A 24231-nucleotide genomic window follows, 5' to 3' on the forward strand; every position below is an offset into this window, starting at 1 on the left:
GAAAGGGATACTTTCTCATTATTGCTACATACCCTGTCAGACTTCTTGCAATAACTTCCTCTTAACAAATAGTTCTGTGAACAATAGAGTTAATGAAGGGCATTTCCTATGCACTGCGTACCCTATCTTTATTCTCCTCATACTTGCAAAAAAACCCAACTTCAACACCTGGGGCACTGCAACTTCCCCTTTACCCTCCAGCTTCACCTATTCCTTGATGACATACTTTGATGTCCTCAGTTCCCTGTTCTGCTACCTAAATATCACCTTGGCAAGTGTTGCCCTTGGAGCAGTAGGTAAAAAACTTGCAGAGAAAAGGGTGTTTTCTAAGCTGTGTCCCATTGCATTGCTCCTTTAAAAGCTTCACCAGCATTGGTTTTGGATGGTGCTTGCCACAGAAGCTGTAGGAATTCCAACATTTGTTCAGCATGAAACAGCATATAAATTTACCTTGGTATTATGCTAAATATTGTGTACTTTGAAGAGCCTTTTGATACAGTTGATGTTGCAAGACAGCTAACTAATTTTTCATAGGCCCCTACCTCCTAACATAATTGAACTGCTCCAGCTGATCACCCTTAAAGGACATCAGTGAAGTAAAAACTGCCAACATTTGGGGTACCGTCAGCGTATCCAAGGTGCTAACAGTGCACAGTTCTCAAAATCCAGGCACCTCCTACAAATGCGGGTATCACAGGAATATTCTCGAATGCCCCCAAACCACCCTAACACTGTGACCTCAAGCACAATTAGAAGTTAAGTCATTTATCAAAAGGATTTATGCCTGAATAGTTTGCTTCCATTTATAATGCAAGACCATGTTTACTCTGTGTAAAACAGGAAGTACCCTCACGTTATTTAAACAGTGGCACTTACTGTTGAAACAGACTGACTTCTGTGTTACATTTCAGTCTTGAATTACAAACTCAGTTTTATGTGTATTCCAGAGTCATGTGATGACAATTCAATCTCAAAATGGCGAGCACTTTAAAAGACGTTCTGCTCTAAGTGGACTGTTGCCAAAGGGCCTAACTGAAGAAGTTGCTCTTGATCAGGATTACCGATAAGAAGATACATGTTTGTGATTTGAGTAAATAAAAAATTTCATGAACAGAAGTACTGAAGAAACACTGAATACAAAACCAAAGAAGGGTAAAACTGAAACTTCCTTTAGTGGGAAACCTGGCAGCAGGAGGAGATAGTATTTATAGAAATGGGGAGGTTTGATGAAGAGTGAGTAATTTAAACTTGATTTAGGCTACAAAAGAGTCAAGAGAAGTTTTGTCGGGGATGGAAGAGCAAAGGGGAGAGAACAACTTAGATGGCAGGCAGTGTCACCTAGTGCTACCAGAGCTGGGAGGAAGGAAAAAAAAAACAACTATGTACTATGCTAAAGCCTTGGACAGAGATACATATCCATTCCTTCTCTCTTCCCCTCCCTTCTCCCCAAAACCTGCAGTATTGCAGCACTACATGGTAAAAATACCAGATACTATGTGATTTAATCTCTGAGCAATTTTTCCCCACCAGTTTGTTATAAAACACATACAAGATTAAAAGCATGACCAAGATGCAATCCTGCAGGAAAAGGCACAGCTTGATGCAGGGTACGCTCTCTAGAGAAAGGAGATTGTGACACATTTTAACGGATGCATGAGTTTATTGAAGATGAAGCCTTGAAACCACTTTATGGCCTCATTAACATTCCCTACCAGCAGCAAACAGAAGCAGAAATTTTTCAAAATACTGTGAGGTGACCTGATTGATGCATACATTAAACTGGCCTGTTTGTAGTCAGCAATACGGTTTTGGTTTTTTTCCTAACTGATTCAGCTCATATTTCAGGCAGGAAAGTAAGCTTCATTTGACCCTGAAGTGAGTTCAAAGCTGGCTGTATGTTGTATGTCTCTGCAACGGAGTAGAAATTTTTCTAAAGCAACACATAAATGTATGTTCTCTAAACCTGGAAGCAGCGAACCCAAGAGGCAGGGTGGCTCAGGGACCCATTTTGAATGTAGTCAAAGAGCGCCAGGAGCTGTAACATCACAGGAAGAGCACCCACTGCCAGGTCTGGCCTCAGGCTACTTCCAGACTCAACAGGAGCTGGAGCCTTGAACCAGGCCAACATACCATAAAGATCCTGAGACTGAGCACTGCTGCCTCACATAATAACAAAATAGTGTCATCAGCACACTGCCTCCATGAGGGAGCACCTCCTGGTTGCTGTTGACTTTTTTTGCAGAACACCAGCTCCAATTTGGAAAAGGAAAATACAGCATGGCACACCACACTCAAAAGAGGAGCCAATCCTGCTCTACACCACTGACAAGTAACCAGAGTCCACACACCACCACCATCACCTATTAAAGAAGACTGGAATACTATGAGAGATTAAAGGAATTGCATCAAGGTAACAGGTCCCAGTGTTTTCTGCGCTAAAATGGAATTCAGCAAAAAAATACACCACAAAACAGCACAGAAAAAGCATTATCTGGAACTTTGCTGGCTACACTTCCTGCACTCCCCACTTTCCACTCTTACCAGCATCAGAGATAGAGCCACAACAGAAAGCTGACAAAATTTGGTCTTGAGCATCATAGACACGATATAGCCATGCATTTCCAAGTTCTCTCTTTAATCCAACCATTCAGACAGTTTCTTTACCTGTTCCTGGGATTTGATGAAGACCGTTATCTACAGGAAAGAAAATTAACTCCAACATAAATAAGAAAAGCAGGAAACAAGCTAGTTAGGTAAAGGAAAATTCTCAGATGACCTAAATATGATGCCTGCATATTTTAGTTTTACACAAAAGCATTTAAATATATTCCATGATCGAAGGACTAGCTGCACTCCTGCAGTTTTTCAAGGTGTGTCCAAATGCAATTGCAGGTGACAACAGCAAACCTTTACCAGAGAAGACAGGATCACGTTTTCCTCTTACTCTTAGATTATTAGGATGCAGATTGCTAATCCACATGCAGGAACGGCCATTATCTCAGCCCTTCTGACTAGACTTGATATATGCTGACCCTCTAAAATTTTCAGAATTGAGCATCATTTACCTTAACCTTAGAAACACCACATTGCATAACAGAATTTTAAACAGTTACATGAAGTCAGACTGATTTAGGGCAATGACTACCAACCTGCGAGCAACGTGCTGCCCACACCACTTTCCAAAGCTCACAAACAAGCAAATTCAAATCTATAATCTGCGCAATCAGAGAGGAAGGTCAGATGCTGTCCACTGCATGCTCTGTGCTCTATTCACGTGGCAGAGAAGGCTGGGGAACCATCACGGTTCTCCCACCCCTAGGCAGAGACCTTCTGCTTTAACCACACTTGACAAATTACACCTTCCTCCTTACCTCCTTCTTCCTCTTCAGAAGGGCTTTTAAAGCTCTTAAATGCCCACAGCTCAGTCACTGTTCTCTTAATGACCCCTGAAGTGTTTATCTTAGGGATGTCATATCTACTTATTGTTTCCTTTCCTGCTTTCTTTTGCAAATGGTCCATTTAACTTTGTTCCACATGGTCAGAATACATCTTGCAGAGCTCTCAAGAGAGTTGCATGGCATTTAAGTTTAATTCGTAAATTAATGCAGAGCAGCCATGTCTTCCACAACAGAGCTACAAATGCTTCATTTATCAAATAAAATTTCAGCATTGCTAGTGTATTTGAAGACTCATGAATCGCTTACTGGCAAACTGTGTTACTACATATGAAAGACAGCAGCGGCTACTAAACCACATACATTACTATTTCGCTATATAGATTTACTGGGGAGGAGAATAAAAGGAGCAGGGGGAGGGGGGAGATCTCCAAAGCAGATGTTTCCAAGCTTTTTTAAACCTAAGAGACAAGACATAAGACTGCACTTGAAGGAGCAGCTGGGGACACTGAATAAATACAGACATTTAAATGTGACTAATTACATACACATGCTGGAATTCTCAAAGGAAGATCAGGGAGCCAGGCTCCCAGCTCACGCTGACTTTCAACAGGAGTTCAGTGCCCTGTTCCTTCAGGCATGCTGGAAGACAGATGTCATCTTGCTAAATACAGAACACTGCTTCTAAATGTTGCCTCTGGTAGAGTAACCACAGCGAAGCCTATGGATTTCTACAAAGCTATCTGCAGGAGCCCTCCTCTTTATTAAATAAATACAAACGCATGTATCTGCTGATCCTAGCCTACATTGCTCTGGAAGATGAAAGTTGTCTGGACGAGCTCAGAGGCCTTAAAGCCTCTGGGGAACCACCTTTCTGTGCTAAACACAAATGTGCTGCACAGAATCTGCTCAAAAGATGGGGAAGAAAGGTTTACAAAAGGTCTAGGGCTTCTTTCTGAGTACTTCTGTTGTGAAGCAGGAAGGATATCTGTATATGGAAAGTGGTGGCTCCGAAGAAATTTTGGGAGAAGCACGTGCCATTTTCAGATATATTCATGGAATATGGGTACACACACTCTGTTCATTACTTAGTTCAAACACTTGAACCTGGCATGGCTACAGAAAGCCTTCCCTGGTCCCTGCTGCTCATTTTGCTTCCCCTGCATTACAGAAAAAGAATAGTGTAGCTTCTAGGATGCACAGGATTAAGGCATGATTCAGCTTGAAAAACATGAGGGGAAAAAAAAAAATTAAAATACACCATTGTTCAAGCAGCTGCCAGGAGCCAAGTGTCAGCACAAAGGGGCAGTATGGACATAGCAGCATGAAACATGGGAAAGTCTTGGCTACTTCCTTCCATGGCCTTAGTACCTTAAAATGTTCATAAAATTATGGACAGATTTCTGGCAGGTCACAAACCACTTGACAAATGAGAGATGCCCTTCACTTTACAGCCAGTGGAAGGTGAGGTCAGATGTTGGTAGCCACAACAAGCAGCAGCTGTCTGTGCAGAGAGGTCAGGAAGGCTATGGCTGTGAACAGGGTGGAGGAAGACAACATGAGATCGTCTGTGACTGAGGAACAGGGAAGCCAGAACCTACTGAACAAGACTTACTTTTTCCTAGCACTCAAGATGACTCACTACATGGCACAACAGTAGTTAGTACAAATGCAGCTACATGAAGGTACCAGGTCACAAAGTCCATACATGTTGTCTTTTATCTGACATGCACATGGGCAAAGGTCTGTGCTCAGCAGGCTGTAGGTCTGCTCTCTCTGTATGACATGAACATACGACACATCAAGAGCCTGCAGCCTGAGTCCTGTAAAAGGGACGTGAGATACTTATGGAGACCCAGCTGACAACTGTGTCCAAGCCAGTCACTAGGACCATCAGGTTTTGCAGCAGTTCCACAGAGGGAGCAAAGTGTTCCCAGAAGAAGCATGCAAAAGTGAGGGTTGTAGTTCTCACAGTGGGAGCCACTGGGGGACACATGAAGTCTGAGTGTGGTGCCTGTATCTGTACTGTCAGTGTAACTTTTAAATCCACTAATGCTTCTTCTTACAATCTTTTTTACAGAGATTCAGTCCAGGAGATTGTGCTGTAACAGCTGGTAGAGACTAGGGCCTCTGAAGGGCTCTGATGAAGCACAACAGCTTAGTGGTTTAGGGCTAAATGAAAGTATTGAATGCTTTCTAAGGAGAAGCTATTAGGTAACAGGTTTTTAAACTGATTTTTTTGCTTCCTCCGCAGAGGCTAAGAAAGCTCACATGCCTTCTACATTTTCAAATAATCTACTAAATGTTCAAGAGCTCAGCGCTTAATAATTTTAATTTGCCCTTCCATTTAGATCTATTTTCCCACCCACCCGTCCAGCTGACTGTTCACAATGTACACGCTCCACAGGCCTGCAGGCTGGCTCAGCAAGGCCCCAGCTGCTTTTGAGGTTTTCTGGAATGCAGAGGTGGCAGCAATGCACACAGGCCCAGAGGACATGCTGGTGAAAACCAATGGGTAAGCTTGTAAGAAAACTGATCTTTATTTATTGTCTGGATAGGTAAAAAAGTTTCCTAATTAGGCCTAGCTTTCATTCAGCCTACATACATGTCTTTGAAAACAAGCACTATTCTGGGTCTTAAAAAAAGCATGCATCTCTAAAGTGTTTTTAAACAGCTGCCCACTGGAAGCAACTTTTGTTCTCCTTGCAAACCTGAATTGTTTAACCAGTTATACCTATGAGGCCATTTGCAGGGCTTGTGTTTATCTTTGTAGCTAGGAGCTCCATTAAAAAATTTTTAAAAATACATTTTTTTTAAACTCAAAAAAAGAAGTCAAGGAAATTCACAAGTCAAGTGTTAGATTCATCAGAACAGTCTGTTTTTAAGATGCAGCAATTCCAGGTTCTCTCTCATGGTTTTACAGCCTCGTATTCCTTGATCACTGCAACAAATTAATGAACTGTCCACAAGAAGATCAGTTATCTTCACGAAACTCAGTCAGAAGCTGCACTCCCCTAATACCCCCAGTCTCTGCTTTTCACTCATGAGCTACCTATGACAAAGCTTCCGCTTCCCCTAACTTTGCTGCTCTTCCCAGTGGAAAATTCCAGCTACACAGAGGTTTAGTTGAACATTGCTTAATTACCACACTCTTTTCCTACATGCGTAAGCACTAGAACCAAACTATCTATGAATACACCTGAGCAAGATTGCAGATCATGTGGATGAAATGTTTCAGATCTGTGGATCAAATGTTAAGAGCTCCAGCTTGCTGTATACCTTCCTAAAACAAAAAAGCACGGCATGAAGAAAATGCTGGACTACATTCTGAAGTGCCTTCCCCCCCTCAGTGTAATCATTCACCTTTCTTCATCATTCCCTTTCTCACTCATAAGACACATTGTCATGAAAATCTGCACCAACGGAACTACATATTCTCAAAATGGTTTTATTTCCCAATACCCTTATCTAAACTGCTAAGCTCTACTCTCACTTACCACCCAAATAACAAATAGCCATGGAAACTAGCTAGAGCCAAACAGAGTGCCCAGGTCAGCTACAGAAGAGATGACAATGGGAAAAGACAGACAGTTCAGCAGACAAGAGCTTGCTTGGGCTCTGATTTTTAGAGCCAAGGACTGGATTTAAATCAAGATAAACTCTGAACATTACAATTCAGTGGTTAAAACCTCAGGATTTTTCTATGCATTTAAGCTAATACATTGTATTTACTGAACAATACTTGCAAATCATGGTTACAGAATGCGTCGCAAGCCAATCAAGTATTTTCTCTGCATTGTAGAAAGTGAATGAAATAGTCTTCAAAAATCAACGCCATATAGGCAAAAATCTGAATGAAGATTTAAAACCCATCTGGTCAAATGAATAGAAAGGTAGAAAAACATGCTACATGCTGCCGTACTGTTAAAGTTGTCATTGCCTTACTGCTTTTCATGAACCAAGAAGCTGAATGTATTACATGTTAAGAAGGACCTTTTCAGACACCCATTTCTAGCATTTCAGGAATTTCTCTGAAAAATCCATTGGTACTATAATGTTACCAGGTCTCATTTAACTGAAGACAAAACCTTTTGAAAGCAAGCTGGCTGTGGCACAGCATGCTCTCTCAGAACAAAACATACTTCTGAAGGTCCTCTGTATATCACCTAACTATTCAAAACAGACCATGGTGAGAGTGGAAGGATGTTCCAGTTAATTTATGCTTGCAGAATGCCAGACATCACAGGGTCTTAACCCACAATTAGGGTTTGAAGGATATGGACAGAGGCCTTTGTGGCTGTATCACAGCGTACTACATGCTTCCAGAAAGGCCAAAGCAAAAAAATCTGGTACTCAGGACAACTGTGTCGCTTTTCCCTTTCTAAGCACAGTATCCTCCCCTCCAGGTCTGCTCTGAGCTTAGTGATAAGCCCACTGTCCTGTGTGTCCCACACACATATACCTTCTCACGCGGCAGAGATACAGGGGTAGAAAGACAAGAAACTGCCTTTTCACACCTTCTATTTCCTCCTTTCCTGCAAAGCCCTAGGACCTATGGTAATATAAATAACACTCCAACAAAAGATGCCAGCCTAGGACTTGGCAGATCCAGGTTTGAACCCTGGTTTCTCAGAACACGTGTGATCATCATCACTTGGTCATATTCAGATTGCACAATGGAAAATGACACAATGAGAGTCCTCAGGTAGTAGTTAGAGGAAGGCTTGGCCCTCCAGGTGGTGCACAGCTATGCTGACATAGCAACTTTTGTTCTGAAAGAGGTACAGCTATGTTCCAGTAGCATTGTGCCCTGGTTAGCAAGTTCACCGGAGCTCAGAGCCTACACAGCAACTTCCACCAGACTATGCCTGTTACTCACGCTGCCTCATCACAGCAGACTGTGGAGAGAAAGATTTCAAATGTACCCACTTGCAGAGCTCTGGTAGGGCCCGGATGGGTAGAGGGCATATGCAAAGGCATGCAACATACCCCAGCAGATCCTCATATCAACAGTGTACCTAGAAGGATGCAGGTCAACCACATGGCTTACCTGCATTTGTTAACAGGTCCTAGATGTCAAGACTATCACGACAGCTTGTTAACAAAGCTTTAGCCAGGCAGTAACAAAATGATGTCAAATCATGGTCCGAAAATAGGGCTGGTCAGAACTTTCCTAGCAAAGTATTTTTTCTATTGACACAATTGCCAAATAGCTAGACGTGTACGATGACAACACTCTGATTTTGACAGCTCTTCTGCCAGACAAGAGAATACAAAGCAGATACCTGACAGAAGCCAACCAGCTCTGCCACTGCTCCTGAAGTAGCCACGTGAAAGGCTTTGATGTGGTTAAGAGAACAATGGCCTTCCAGACGACTCCTCAGAGGATGACAAAATCTTGACTCCCGTCTGAGTCCTGTGGCTTCTAGGTTTCAATTTGTCTGAGTGAAATTGGATGGCTAATTCTGAGACTGCTTTAATAACTGACGGCAGACTTGTTTGTCACATCAGCTCTGTAACACTCTGTCACCACACAAGTGGTGCTAGAAATTTGCTTAGCTGGTAACGTCCTCAGTACAAATCAGGACATTAATATTGTACTTTGATGTCTTTAGTATTTATGCCATGACTAAACTGGATATGTGATTTATTAATATTTAAGACTATTAGGAAGAAAATTATGTAGATTACGTGGAGAGAAGAAGAGAAAATGGAAAAAATCTCACATCCTATAAATTCATAAGGATATCACTGATTAACAACATTCAATGTTCAATCAATGTTTTGATTCTTCCAACTATTTTTGAATGAAGCATTACACACCATCTATAATCAGTGTGTTTCCATAACTCTGCAGTTACAAATCCTACCGTGTTGCAAGCTTATGGCAGACGACACCAGTGTCTGTTATGACTTCACTCAGTCTCAGCTCGAGGTGGACCTTCCCCTGAAACACACCAAAAACACCATACAAAAAGTGAGTTTTATGCATAGCCAGCCACACCATTCCAACTTAAAACAAAGCAAGTCAGTTAATGCAAGTAATTCCAGGAGAAGTTTAAAGATAAGTAATATCTGTATAGCTAAAGTATTTCAGCTGCCAGAGAATCCAGATTAGTAGCCATTTCACTAAATTTCAGTGCATAATTCCCGCCATTATTTTATCTTTGTCTGTTTTACTAATTGAGGGATATGGAGGGTCTGTGGTCTGACACAAAAATATTGTGTTGGAGCTTCATCTATATTTAGCATTTTAAATATTAAGCAAAGATCTGCAACACAATCATTGAAGAGATATCACAGCAGTGTTACAAATTAACACGTTCTAAACATTAGAAAAATAAAAATTATGAAATAATACAAACTGTGAGACAAGTTTCGGTAGAACTACATTGGGCAACTAAAAAAAAATTCAACCATGTTGCTAGCATTCACAGCATCTACTTTACAGAGTCTTCAACTCCTTACCATCACATTATCTTTATTATGATCTGGGCCATGGGTTATGCTCAAATATACTAAGAAAATAAAGGCAATCATTAATACAAACTGCATTCCTCTTATTAACTCTATAGCATTTCAAAACATGAGCATCCACTCCCACTGGCAAAAAACTTGGCACCACTCTTAAATGCAAAATACATTTTGGTTTTGACCTATTCTGACACGCCAACACTGCCTGATCATCTTCTGCAAATTATCGTGGTCAAAATTGAGTCACTCACGTTCATAACCACCTCCTCTCCACCCTTTTTACCAAAGGACCCTAAAATCCACCCTGCTAGTTAGTCAGAGCTCTAATGTGAGTGCCATCTTTGACTCAGATCTACCTCAACTCATACAAAAGTCTGTTGCCACCCCTTTCATAAGATCTTCCAGATTTCACCTTTCCTCTTTTTGCACATGACCAAAACTCCTGCCAGAGACTTCCCTGTCTCTTCTGACTAGTTACAGCAACCTCCTGCTTTATGAGGATGTCTACCCTGTGTAACAGAGGAGAGTGAAGATCAAACCCTGCCCTTAAGTTGCACCTGCACTGCTAAGATCTACTTTCTCCACAGCAGATTTGTCTGGACAAAAGCTGGTGAAAGCAGTCCAAAGCAGAGCAGGGAGCACAATAACAATTAAGCAGCCTGGACATGCAGAAGTCCAGTTCAAGGTCATTCCCTGGTCCTCTTATATTTAGCAGTATAAACAAACACTGAAGTCAGTGCCTAAATACCTGTCCTGAAGAAGCCGATGAGATATTCTGTTTCTTACTGCTACAGTCGTTCTCCCCACTTCCTTGTAAACACCTTTCTCAGTTCCATTCTTTCTGCACTACCTTGAATGTATGCTTCACGCTTCCTTGCATTTCACACTTTCACTCCTCAAACCTCTATCTATATACCTACATATCTATACACCTACTTATACCTTGAGTATTCTGACTCAGTAGCGGTTTTTCCTGTCCAAGGGCCGGAACGCAGGCCTTTTGAGTACATGCGGCAGATGATTCTGGTGTTCATCCAGAAAACAAGACAGACAACCTCTCCAAGCTGCATAAAAGCTCATGTTGCAGGGGCATCACAGCAGCTTGCTGGCATTTTGAACAGGGAAGGTCTCAAACATCTGTGGGAGTTTAAAAAGATGGCTCCTGCCAGGTGTCTTTTGCACCATTTTAAACAAAATAATAGAAAAAACCCAATAATGCAAAACTCAAATGTTGCATTTGGCCATCAGACTCCTGATTCTTCAGGTCTCTTTCAGCAAGACGGGTATCCCCCTTCACCCTGTTAGTGTACGTAAATGTCAACATCTGTCATTTTCTTCCAAACTGAAGTCTGTCCTCATGGACTTCTCTGCACAAATGTGTAAAGCTACTTCTAGACTCACTACCACTGCAGTGTCCATCGTACCCATGCATAACAAGGGCTAGGCACACAGCCAGCTAAGAACTCTGGTTAAGCAGGATGGTTTTCTGGCTTTAGTTTTACTATGTTTTCCCTTACTCTTCAGTGTTCTTGCTTCCACTGGTCACATATTTTATCACAGAAGCTAAACCACGAGTCTTTGGAAAACAAATTTGTATCATGAACCTGTAAAAAACACTGCTGCTATCTTTGTTGATATCCTGCATGTTGTCTTTTCTAGAGAAATCAACACTAATACAAATTTTGAAGAAATTAAGAGACAGGAACAGAGATTTAGAAACTCTAGAGAAAATACCCCTTTGTAGAAAAATACAAAGAAGGTAAGATAATGTTTTTATAGAAGTATTTCTGTTGGTCTTAAACAAAGGCAAGACTGACCTCTCTCAGGAAAGAAAGAATGCTTCAATGCACTTAGATGAGCCTGAATGCAAACTTACACTTCCTATTTGCTCAATCTCACACAGATTGAGCAAGATGGAAGCTCCTTATTTTAGAAATTAAGCTGCAAAAACCCTTTTTAAGTCAGCAGTACTTCACACATTTTCCCAGCTATATTAAGCACAAAAATATAGTGCTGCCTCTTTTGGGCTGAGAGCCATTTTTTCTTGTAGCTCTCATTTTTCTCTTGTGAAGACTTTGAAAATGGTCAGCTGTTCAAAAAGTGACTCAAAGCTTCGGACAGCAAAACAGAGGTCATGGGACCGGCAGCACTACAACTATTCCCAGAACACCTCCTTACTTCCAGTTAAAAACTCAAGTACATTAAAAAAAGGCTACAGTAACATAACTTGCAGACTTAGTTCACAGAAAATATAACTCCTACATAAAGAGAATGCTTTTTCCCAAATCAATTATACCATTAAGCAAAAGGTAAGGATTCATCTGAATAAGTTTATTCCTAAGCAATGGCATTAGCTGGGTTTACAAAATACCAGATAATCCACTTTTCAAAGTGAAGACAGAAGACTATGCAATAAATCAGCATCATAAAATCAACAGTTAATCTAACCAACAGGTCAACCTATACTGGATTAAATGTACCAGAGAAACAGGGAGTTGCCAGTATCTTTACTTATTGATAGTTTATAAGAAAGAAATTCATATTTTTATTATTAAAAGAATTACTGTGATAATAACAAGAGCCTCCAATTGTACTAGGTGTGCAGCTACTGACAGCACTTACAAGCAGGAAAGACCAGATACTGCAGCAGATTAAAAAAAAAAAATACGTTGTCTTGCTTTACAGCGGAAACACCGTGGCTTGGTCCTACTCACACAGAATCCCTGTTGTGGAGCCAGGGATTGAGTCTAGGATCAGTCATAGGCCATAAAGCCATAAAGCTTTTTTTCCTTCAGCACAGCAAAAACACTCAGAGAAGAAGCTGGAGGTTTGACAATTTTGAAGTAGAATGCATTAATTACTAAAAACGTTTCCATAAAAAAAAATTCAGGATGTTCCTAGAAAAGCAGTTATGCTCATTAGCATACTCTTCACATTTGGAAGGGTAGGACTTTTCAAGGAACAAGCTGAAGGAGTGCCAACTCAACTGCTGAACGCTTCCTTTTTCATAAACTCCAGCTGATATGGATGGGTGGGTTCATAGGTCGTACGTCCTTCCTAATCACATCTAAGATCGCATAATGGGGCCAGCTGGCTTCCATTTTTCAGTTCTTGATTACAGAAGCCATCAGCAGACTGTATTTCTTGTAGGGACATAGACAGTATTCAAAAAGAAATCAGTAACAAACACAACTTTTAAAGGACCTTACTGAGGGGAAAAAAAAAATTATACTATGCTTGTTAAATATCCCCTTTACTAAAAATAATAGAATCAAGTTCCAGTCTTGTTAACATTCTCGTAACACTAACAGGTATCAGGGAGAACTATACACACAGTTAATCTGAAAAACAAACTGAAACCGATCATAAGCTTTTGAAGAAAAGAAAAAGCAGACTCAAAAGTCCTGGTTTTATACAGGATACAGGAAAAGCCTGTCTCCAACCACCTCATTTCTCCTTGGAATGCAGCTGTGAGTTACTGCGGATTGAAACACCAGAAAACAGTTGTAAAGCAAGTAAAATTATACAAATGCTACCTACCTGTATCATGTTTCCAGCAGTTGCAAATTTGCAGCTTAATTTAAAACACAGTGCGTTGAAGGAGACAAGAAAACACATGACCATAGATTATCCTAAAGTTATTCTTAAGACAAAGTTCTGCCATCCTGGCATGAAGCACTTTTAGCATCTTGAACAAGTGGTGGGCCTCAGAGGCAGTGTTTGCAAAGTTACCAGGACACCACTGGGAGCCATTTCTGAGTGCAACTACGTGCACACATTTTGGCCTGGAATCTGACACACACCACATGATCCAACGACTGTAGATTAAGATGCAACATCTGATTAACTCAAAACAGATGCTATCTGTTTTTTTCAGGGAAAGATTTGCAAAAAAACACTGGCAAACACTAGGAACCTCTGTGCTCTACATCCGAGGCTGTAATAAATGCACAAAAGACTGACAGTCTGCCTAAGTTCAAAAGACAGGAGCCAAATCTACCCAAATCTCTTACATCATATCTGTAAGGAAGTATCAACCAGATCTCTATCCTTTTTGTTACTGTGAAACAGTTTTTAGAAATCTTCCACTTTTTAAAAACATCAAAGGAAAAGAATAACTCTTCACTGTTAGTTTTAAACAAAACCAGAAAATGCACAATCTGCTTACTTAAATATTAAGTATCAAGTCAATCATTTTCATATACGGGGCTCACACAGCACTGTAACTCTCCATTCTACAAAAGAACAGTAGCTGATATCACAAAAACTCCTAAAAAAGCTATTTGTCTACTACTAAACCTGCTGGATAAGAGGTTTGTGATCACCCACTGTTCTACTTCTCACTAGCCTACACAATTTTGCTAGGGACTTTCCCCTCCACAGTGGAAGTGTATCTGCATGAAAGTTTTCCAAACTTTTATCCCACATGGGGACACTTATCCCAGCACAGTTCCTCAACCTCATCAGCTCCGCAGCTCAGCTGAACTCTGCCCAGTGCTCAGGAGTGTGCAAAGAGGGATTGGGACCCATCTTCAGCTCTTTTCTTTTCCTCGTGCTGGTACAGAGTGACTGCAGGGGCAGTCTCACCCCAGCTTCTGAAGATGAAGGAGGGAAGAGATGTAACAGGGACAGGTTGTAGTAGAGGACTAGGCTAAGCAAGTGACATGAACTAATGCCAGCACCTCGCTGTTTTGGAATCTCAAATTTAGGACTGTGGTACCCCTGGTGTGTTGGTTTACCTTCCCTTGCTGCAAGTTGTCTGGAGAAGGGAGGACTGGAAGACCATTCCAAACTATGGGCTAGTCTGTGCAGTTGCTTTCTGTCTTTCCGAATTTTATTTTGGGATATAGCAAATGTTATTAAGACAGATCCTGTCTACTTAGGCAACTTTCTGAGATGTCACTGGTAAAGCTTAAAAGTAAACAATAAAACTGACCCAGACTCTAAGGGTCCACTAAATGCTGTCCATAAGGGAGCGGAAGAGGAAAGACCAAGGGTGCAGCTACTGCTTTAGGTAAATCCAGCCCTAAAGTATTATCAGCATCCCCACATAAGGTCACAGCCTAACAGCAGGTTTGAGAGCAGGAGGAAGAGTTTGTTTGCTGTCTACATTTGCTGCTGTAACAGCTGCTCCTTCCTTTAGCAGAGGGCGGCAGGCGACTGGGAAAGGTCTAAGGATCATGCTCCAGATCACAGCCTGCCTGCTGGACTGCAGTGTGGCACGCAAGAATCTGGAACAAAATCCAGTCTATCACTGCAGAAAGTGCAACAGCTCTAACGAGCACTGCATGGATTCATAAATGCTAGGCAAAGAAGAACTGATGTCTGCTTGGTCTCTGTATGTGCAAGCATGTCAGCATTGCTCAGTAACTGGCAAACATCTTCAAATGGCACAATGTCAGCCTTCCTGTTTCTATAAAGGAAGAATACCTCCATATGGTCAAAATCCTTATAATTAGTCATGTTTTCCTCTCAAATACTTTGATGCAATACAATATGTAGATATTGTAAATGAAAGCCACCTGGTTTTCATTTCCCCAGACAAATTGTGTTCTGAAGACACTGAATCTAGGTATGTTGTTTTGAAATAATGTAAATTTATTATTCAGCAGTAGGTGTGCCTTACCGCATGCCACGTTACAGACTACCTTTTTAAAAATAACAGACCAAAACCGGATAGACTGTCTTGTCCCTTTGCACTGTTAAGTCCGAACATTGCGCTCTTACATTCACGTGGGGAGGAAGTCTTGCCACCAAGCAGGATCTGATCATAACTGGTCTTTTTGTTTATCACAAACATTAGTTACCATTGTTGATGCATGATTCAGTTCTCTGAAATAATTTTGTTAGTATGCATGTAGCCTTGAGAATCTTCCCACACTATCAAAACAGAGATTTCATATCTTCTCAAAACAACTAGAAGAGAGAAACCTAAAAGCCACTGTTCGTAAAATAGAGGGTAACACCCATTTATTTCCTGTGTGTGGTGGAAAGCTGATACCAAAGCTGGAAGCAGTTTCTTCTTTTTACAATTTGCACCTACCTATGCTTACAGTAGGTTTGTATTGGGTTTCTGTGGCAAGGTCTTGGTAGTGGGGGGGCTACAGGGGTGGCTTCTGTGAGATGCTGCTAGAAGTCTTCCCTGTGTCCGCCGCTGGCCAAGGCCAAGCCAATCAGTGACAGTGGAAGCGCCTCTGGGATAACATATTTAAGAAGGAAAAAAACCAGCTGCGGCTCAGTAGCCAGAGAGAGAAGAGAAGTGAGAGGATGCGAGAGAAAAGAGCCCTGCAGACACCAAGGTCAGTGAAGAAGGAAGGGGAGGAGGTGCTCCAGGCGCTGGAGCAGAGATTCCCCTGTAGCCCGTGGTGAAGACCATGGTGGGGCAAGCTGTCCCCCTGCAGCCCACGGAGGTCCACGGGGGAGCAGATATCCACCCCCGCAGGGGACCCAAAGCTGGAACAGTCTGCTCCTGAGGGACTGCATCCCGTGGAAATTATGGACCCATGCTGGAGCAGTTCGTGGAGGACTGTCTCCCGTGAGAGGGACCCCATGCATGAGCAGGGGAAGAGTCCTCTCCCTAGGAAGAAGCAGCGGCAGAGACAATGTGTGATGAACTGACCTCGACCCCCATTCCCGTCCCCCTGCGCTGCTGGGGGTAGTAGGTAGAGAAACTGGGAGTGAAGTTGAGCCCAGGAAGAAGGGAGGTGTGGGGGGAAGGTTTTTAAGATCTAGCAGTTTTTCTCCTCTCCTTCTCTGATTTTGATTGATAATAAATTAATTATTTTCAAGTTGAGTCTGTTTTGCCCGTGATGGTAATTGATAAAATGATCTCTCTCTGTCCTTGTCTCGACCCATGAGCCTTTTGATCTACTTTTCTCTCCTCTGTCCAGTTATAGGGGAGTGATAGAGCGGCTTTGGTGGGCCCCTGGCGTCCAGCCAGGGTCAAACCACCACAAGGTTATACAAAATGCATCAGCAACCCATCTTTACGCTAGAAGCATTTAAATACCTACACAAAGATAGTTAATTCAGTGTTGGACAGTGGGCATGCAATGCTCTTTACTGCTTACTAGACTAGATAATTCTGTCAATCACTGGAGTGAAACAGCCCTATACATTTGCTCCTAAAGACAATTTGCTCAGCCTAGTTTATCTTCAAACCCATATTCTTCAGAAAAGTAACAATTAGCATCAGAGCCATTCCAGTTCAACATGATTTGCTCTACCTACATAAAAAGCACTGATTTATACAGAACAGGAAGCAGACAGATATGGGAGAGACTGTGGCAACTTCCACAATATTATGAAGGTAGAGCAAAAGAATATAACAGAGTAGCACATTTCCAGCTTCCTCGGCAGATCTGGGATAAACTTGTCTAACTGTCACGCAGGACTGAATGGAGAAGAGCTAATTCAAAAGCCTGTGGTGAAAGCTTGGCTCTGCTGAAGTCATGGCAAAACTCCCACCCTGGCAAGGACAGGATTTCATTCATGAAGCCTGACATTTGGGATACAGATTCTGCATGCAATGGGAAGGTGCTGACAAAGGAGGAGAGCTTTTCTGAGCAGCACAGAGTGCCCTGGATACATTCTTCTAGCTAATATACAGGAAGCATTTCAGACCCAGCAGTGATTTCCAGCACAACAAAAGGATTTTAGGTGTACTCTCCAAACATACCCCTAAGTAATGTTTTCTACCAATGATGCATAGTCCACCATCTGACACTCATATCTGTCCATACTCAAGAACAAATTTAATCACAATAACCAAAGGCCTGTGTAGGCAAAATGCTAATGTGGTGGAAGAAGGAAGAAAGGCTTTTGGTGTCTGAATAAAGTATTTCTTAACATCAGTAAATCTTTTGCACAAAGCTTTGAGTACAGAAGGCTAAAATGCAAGACAATTTGCTTCCTCAGTGTTGGTTATCTGCCCTTTACATGCCTTTGTTTTTTCTGAAGTTGATAGCCAAATAGATATGTTTCAGACACATCAAAGTTCTTACGAGGAGGAAGGGGAAATGAGCAATTTTCAAGTTTTTATGTCAGATTTTTTCACCTCCAACAATGAGTTTTACATAAGACCTTGAGCATGACCGGCTTTGGAAAAGCACTGTCATTTAATGCTGAGAACTTAGCTGTAAGAGAACATGACCATTTCACATCTGTCAGTGCTGTGGAGGAAGTAACTTAAAGCATGCTTGAAAAGGGGAACTTTTAAAGCAAGAGCCTGCACAGGAAAACATGTCAGAATGATCTAACTCTTCATGCATTTCTCCCCCACTTTGGCATATGCAGACTAGATGGTTTGGAGTACACTGCTGTATTTTGGTATTAATCAGGATGCCTCTGGATCTTTAACCACTTCTCTGATTACACATGCAGAAAGGATATTTGGGGTGCAAAGCTCAAACTTCACAAAACAGACTTGAACTATGCAGGGCTGAAGTTACTGTGGAAAAAAATGAAGGGGAAAACTACTCAAAAACAGGAAAGGCCTTTTAAAGATCACACGTGCACTTGGGCTTAAATTCCACTGAGAACACATGGACCACTCAGAGCATCTGTCATCTACAGCCCCAGGCAAATATCTGAATCAGTTACTGTTGGGCGAACTTCAGCATGCAAAGGAAAGGCAAACATCTGTGGATCAAGAGAGATGTACACACAATAGCATGGCAATTTTTGCTCCCAGCCCTCAAAAAGCATGAGAATGAGAATACAGCAGGTCCTGAAAGACAAATGACTAGTAGAAAAGAGACATGTTCCATGGAAAGTGTGCAACATCACGTTCTTACTGACTTCAAACAGCTTAGAAAGTTGTGTCTTCTGTTGCTAGTCCCTCCCCTCCAGCTGAGGCTGCCTGATTGTTCATAGTCTATTTCAATCCAAAAGTTAAACCATTTTCAGTAATGGCTCAGTTCCAGTTTTACTTCCCACTGAAATGTTTTGAGCGCTTGTACTGTCAGACACTGAGTATTTAGCTCTAGGCATGGTACCAACCCACTAAGGAGTAGGCAGGCTCTATCAGAAAATGGGAACTTAAAATTCCTTCAACTAAATCTGCACAAACCCACCTGGTTACAGCTTCATACTTTCAGAACAAGTTTTCCAGTTGGGAAAGTTAAGCCGTAAATTATGCATTTAATGGTTGCTGTCAAGTTTCATTCTGCACTCTGTATAGTAAGTCTTCCTGATAGCATTTAACATGTTCTAGTATATTTTAAAAAGAAATATTCAGAAATCATGTCATTTCATATTTGTCTGCCAAACACAAAATACAGTTTTGCTGGAGTTTAATTAATTTGTTCTCCACAGAGCAGCTTGAACTTAAACCACTTACAGCACAACAGTTTCATCACCCAGGCTGTATCTAAACAGCATTCAGGGTATAAACTGACAGGACTATAGCAGACTATGCAATACATTACATTATTTTCAAACTAGTGAAAGCACAGCCAGCCAGTAAGATGTGGGGGCATTGATTTACCAGCAGAATAAAAGCCTGTCGACCTCAAGGGGCAATTACAGTCCATTGCTGAATGACACAGCGCTGTATCCTGATGGCTACTGTTACCCACCCACCCAAAGGAAATTCAGGTGCACCTGATTACACTGATTATCTCAATAAGCTAGTTTGCTAGACCAAATGATGAACCAAAGCCACAAAGGGCACGTGGGTGGGTAATGCCCACTCTGCATCCGTGGGCTGAGCAGCTGCACAGCACCTGTACTGCTTCACATGGGACTGTGCCCCACGCTGAACAGCGTCAGTGGTGGTGAGATTACAGGTGTCTTAGCCTAGATGGACAATGCCCTCATTTTTTCTTCAAGATGAGCATGCTGGACTCCAGTACATCTTGCTGTCAAGCAATAAATGGATGTGCTATTAAAGCATCTGACAATAATGCTCATATCTCTGTAGGCTGACAATTAACATAGTCTTGCTGTCAGTGACATCCTCATCTGCCATAAAGTTTATCAAGTCATGATCTCACCTTGCACTCCTGACAAGACAAAACATCTTGATCAGACATCAAGAATTAGCAATGTTAGAAAACCATAAAACTGAATGCAAAGCCTCAAGCTAAACACCTTGGCAGCTATGTCTGATGGAGTTATACATGGTTACCGCTTACAATTTTTTTTAATATACAGGCTTATTTTTTTTGTACAGCATCAAAATACTTAGTTATAGCTTCTGAATAAAATTTGAGAAAACAGCACAAAACTATTAAGACATCCACTCAAATTCCATTAACATTAGAATTCTATTTGTTTGGTTGTTGTATTAATTTGCACTCACAAAAAAAGAGCAATCTCATCATCATCTACTATTCCCTCTCTATGCATGAAGACAGAAAATAGTATTACCATTTGATAATCTGTACCATTTCTGGAACTCATACAAGCAAGGTCCAAACCATGACAAGAAGAAAATTTTAAATTCCACTCATTAAAGTTCAGATAGACAACTCAAAATACCAGTTTTTACACCAGAAGTGTTGTTATCCTTAATTTCAAATCAGTCCCTCTGTTCTGAAAAATGAGGCCAAATGTATCCCAGAACCAGGTACCTGAGAACCACGGCACCCAAGATCACTAATATTTCAATAATCCATTGATTTTAAGCTGGTTTTCAGTTTCTGACTGGGCTGACTGGTCTGCTTAAAACCTGGGTATTTTCAGGCTTTGCACACAGTGAAGTCCTACACAGGCTTATTGCTGTCACCCAGTTTCTTTCATATCGTGGCCTAATGAGTTAGAAAGAATTAGAAACCTGGTCTCTTTGATTTTATTTTATTTTTTTAAATTCCTCACTCTGACTTATATGGCCTCAAGCAAGTACCATTCTTTCTGACACTAATTCTCACTGTATTCAAAGTGTGGGAGTGACAGTAGCTTACCTCAATACAGTGCTGTGATGCATAACTAAATAACCGTGAAGTGCTCTACAACATGGAAAACGGTATTAAGGCCACTGGCCCACAAAAACAAATTAAGATACAGGAGTTCCCTGGCACGCAGCTAAATGTTTAATCCACTAGATTATGTGGCCAATAGGGACAACTGCTAGAATTATAAAATTGATAGTTGGTACATTAAAATTGCTTTTTGACTACTAGTATTTGCATGATTCACTACAAATGCTAACTATTTAAAATTCTTAAATTATTTTCCTTAAAATTGGAGAAAAACTGAGTAACATTGCATAAATACTTACCATTAACACAAACATTCTTTTTTCTCTTACAAATGAAAAATTAAGTGTTTAGAAAAAGATGCAACTGAGATACCACAAATGTAAAAAAATGTAAAAAAGATACAAACACAAAATACTCCTTCATTAGGCTATCTTCACTTGCATAAGAATTTGTACAAAATATTTACCAATCTGCTCCCACTATAATGGAAAACAAAGCCCTCTTGCAGACTACTTAACATAAGAGACTGCAGAACATCTAAGTAAATGGATAAAATCATCAGAGTGCTGTTCATATTTACACTAGTTGTAATAAATGCTTATCATCGAGCCCAGAAACAGCTTTTAACATGTGGGCTCTTGTAAAGATACGAAGAGCAGAAGTGATAAACTGTACAAACAGTTACAAATAGAGAACAAGCTTTCCAGCAAATACTGTGCTGATTTATATTGACTTGATATCCTGCTACATAATTTAATTTCTTGCTTTGTTATGACTGTTTTCATAAGACCTGATATTGCAATAGAAAATGGAATCTGCTTCAAAAGAGGGTAAGTACAAAAAAAGAGAAGTGTAACTGTGTACCAAAATCTGCAAAGTATCAAACCCTAAATAGAGCTGAAGTGATATAATTATCAGCATTCCCATGGTTTGGAGCAGTCAAACCTGAAAATTTGGCAAAATTTGGCAAGGAGTGTTTTTTTTGCCTGAAATGTATTTGTTGCCATTCCTGTGACAACATGCCTACATAATTATTTAAAACAGTACCTGCAGATCCAATTTTCGAGCTGGCTCTGCTCCCTAAGGAATCAACATTTATTTATAGGGTTTTGAAGTTATTTGATACTTGAGATAACCACACCCCTGCTTGTATCAGTGACCCTGATAGTTCACATAGTTTTAATTATTTCTGCAGGCAGAATCTGGGCCCCATTGATTTACACACAGTCGTAATTCACTTACACACACACAAGTTGCAACTATCACTGAAACCTAAACCCTACTAATGAGCAATGCCTCCTTTTTGTAGGGAAGCCACACATCTGTCCTAGAGCCATGGAACCCATAAAGCTGCCATGGCCCTGTTACAAATACTCCTTTGCCAAGATAATCTCACCTGTACTTCTGAATCAGCATCAACATGCTGGAGTTGAAACCAGGTGTCTCTGTTATGATACTTCTGCAGATCTTCTTTCTGTATAGCTACCTTTCCTGGAAATAAAACAAACCAGAAGCATCGTTTAAGACATGCTATAGCTCCCATGAAGCACATTTCCATCAAAAACAAGTTTTAAAACAATGATTTAAGGACTGCCTTATTCAAGAAAGGGTTCAGAGCAAGGAAAGATTTCTTCAGGGCATACTTCTATACACAGTATGTAATTCTTTCTGATGAGCAGCTTTTTCCACTTCATATTGTAAAAGAAGTCCTAACATCATACTCACCTAACAGACCGAAGCACTGGGCTCTGTGGGTGAGCTCGCAACATGCTTACAGTAAAAATACCATTATTACCTCTTTTACATGACAATTAAACTTGTAGGAAGAAAAAGCTCTAGAATTGTTAGAGAGAGGAGGGCTGTTTGTTTCTGAAGTCTACAACAATCCCAAAAGGAAGTTCCATGCATTATTATTGCTAACAATATTTTAGGATGAGGCTTTTCACTATATATTTTTGTAGAAGGGCAGCAACTAGAGATGTCAAGTCACATCAGATTCCCAGATCTGCATTTTGAGGCCCTGTTGACGTACCTCCCTCACGCAAATCTTGCAGAGTTTGCATTCCACAACCCAAAGCCACCCAAGTACTACCCCTGACTGTACAGAGAAAAAAACCAAAACAAAAAAATGCACCACAGTAGAGATGTTCCCCTCACCTGTTTAACCCCCTTTTACCCCTACCAATTAGCTGTTTTGGTAGTTACGACAATAGCAGCCACTTCTATGCTGTGAACTAATGTACATGCATGCTAAGGGCTAATATATATGTAAAGCTGAAACTTTTATATTGCCCAGTCTCTCTCAGGCATTATTTAAAGCACTCTCTGAGGAGCAATGAAACTTCTTCCAAGAGTTTTTCTTTGTATATACAAAGCAGAGCATGGCATGCCTGAGGAGCACGTGATCCTCAGAAAGCAGCTTTTGGCTGGGTGGTTCCCCAGGCACTGAGCAAAGCAGCATGTTCAAAGTGAAAAAATCCAGGACAGTCAGAGACATTCATGAGGCTCAAGAAAACTGGTTTTTGGCAATGTGGTTCGGTAGCAGACTTTCTCTGCTAAAGCAAGTTGCTCACATACAGTTTGCAACCACCACTTTGCTACAAAAACACAAGATTTTCTTTAAGTCCTGCTAGATAAAATGTACCGATGGACACAGCCATGGTGTGAGAGACTTCCAAGGCTTCCCAAACTCATGCAGTTTGGCCAGAGGTCAGTAATACATTACCCTAACAAATGTTAACAGAACACATTTACACACAACAGAAGACTATGAAAAGGGCAAACACAAAGTAATCTCCCTTCAGAAATCTAAAAGCTTACTGAAGTCCCAACAGTAAGTTATTGCACCCCAGTGTCCCCTCAAACTTTGGCCTTTTCCTTTAGCTGTTGTTGGATGGCTCCACCCAGCCCTCCTGTTTGCTGGGCTGCTCTGCATACCCTCCTGCAGCTGCTGCTGCATTCTTCTATCACCCTCAGGCTGTTTCTGGTGACAATTCCCAGATTTCCAGTCCCAGTTTCTAAACTACTCTGCCATTCTTCCATACAGCTGCCCTCTGTAATATTCACCAGGGTTTCTGCTCTGGCTTCCACAGAGCTACTGACCCATTACTGCCAAGTCTTCATTGTTCCACCCTCGGTGCTCTCCTCTCTCTGCTTGTCCTTTACAGATTACCAGATCCATCTCCTAGCAAACATTAAACTAGAGATCAACAAGACAGATTCATTACCAGACTCTTTATTGGCTATGCAGAATAGGAGACTTGAAACGTCTTAGAAAAGCAATTATTAAATTACACAAACCTACAAAATAATATGGCAGAAAGGCTAAATAAGACATCTGAACTGTGTTGAACAGAGGACACCAAGTTACACTGCTGAGAATCTCTGTAATGATGGCTGCACATTTTCAAAGCTGCTACATTTATTCTTCAACCACAGCA

General features: G+C 41.1%; 1 protein-coding gene across 1 annotated transcript in view; it reads right to left on the minus strand.

Annotated features, from left to right (window-relative positions):
- The window catches only part of RASA3 (RAS p21 protein activator 3), a 92671-nt gene that overhangs the window by 48247 nt on the left and 20193 nt on the right, over positions 1 to 24231 (minus strand). Inside the window, exons 3-4 of the mRNA XM_035894394.1 lie at positions 22188 to 22282; positions 9266 to 9342 (exon numbers count right to left, since the gene is read on the minus strand). Of these exons, the coding sequence (XP_035750287.1) occupies positions 9266 to 9342; positions 22188 to 22282 (172 nt within the window). The remainder of the gene's footprint in view (positions 1 to 9265; positions 9343 to 22187; positions 22283 to 24231) is intronic.

This window comes from Egretta garzetta, unplaced genomic scaffold, assembly GCF_000687185.1.
Source record: "Egretta garzetta isolate BGI_Z169 unplaced genomic scaffold, ASM68718v1 scaffold5, whole genome shotgun sequence".
Taxonomy (NCBI): domain Eukaryota; kingdom Metazoa; phylum Chordata; class Aves; order Pelecaniformes; family Ardeidae; genus Egretta; species Egretta garzetta.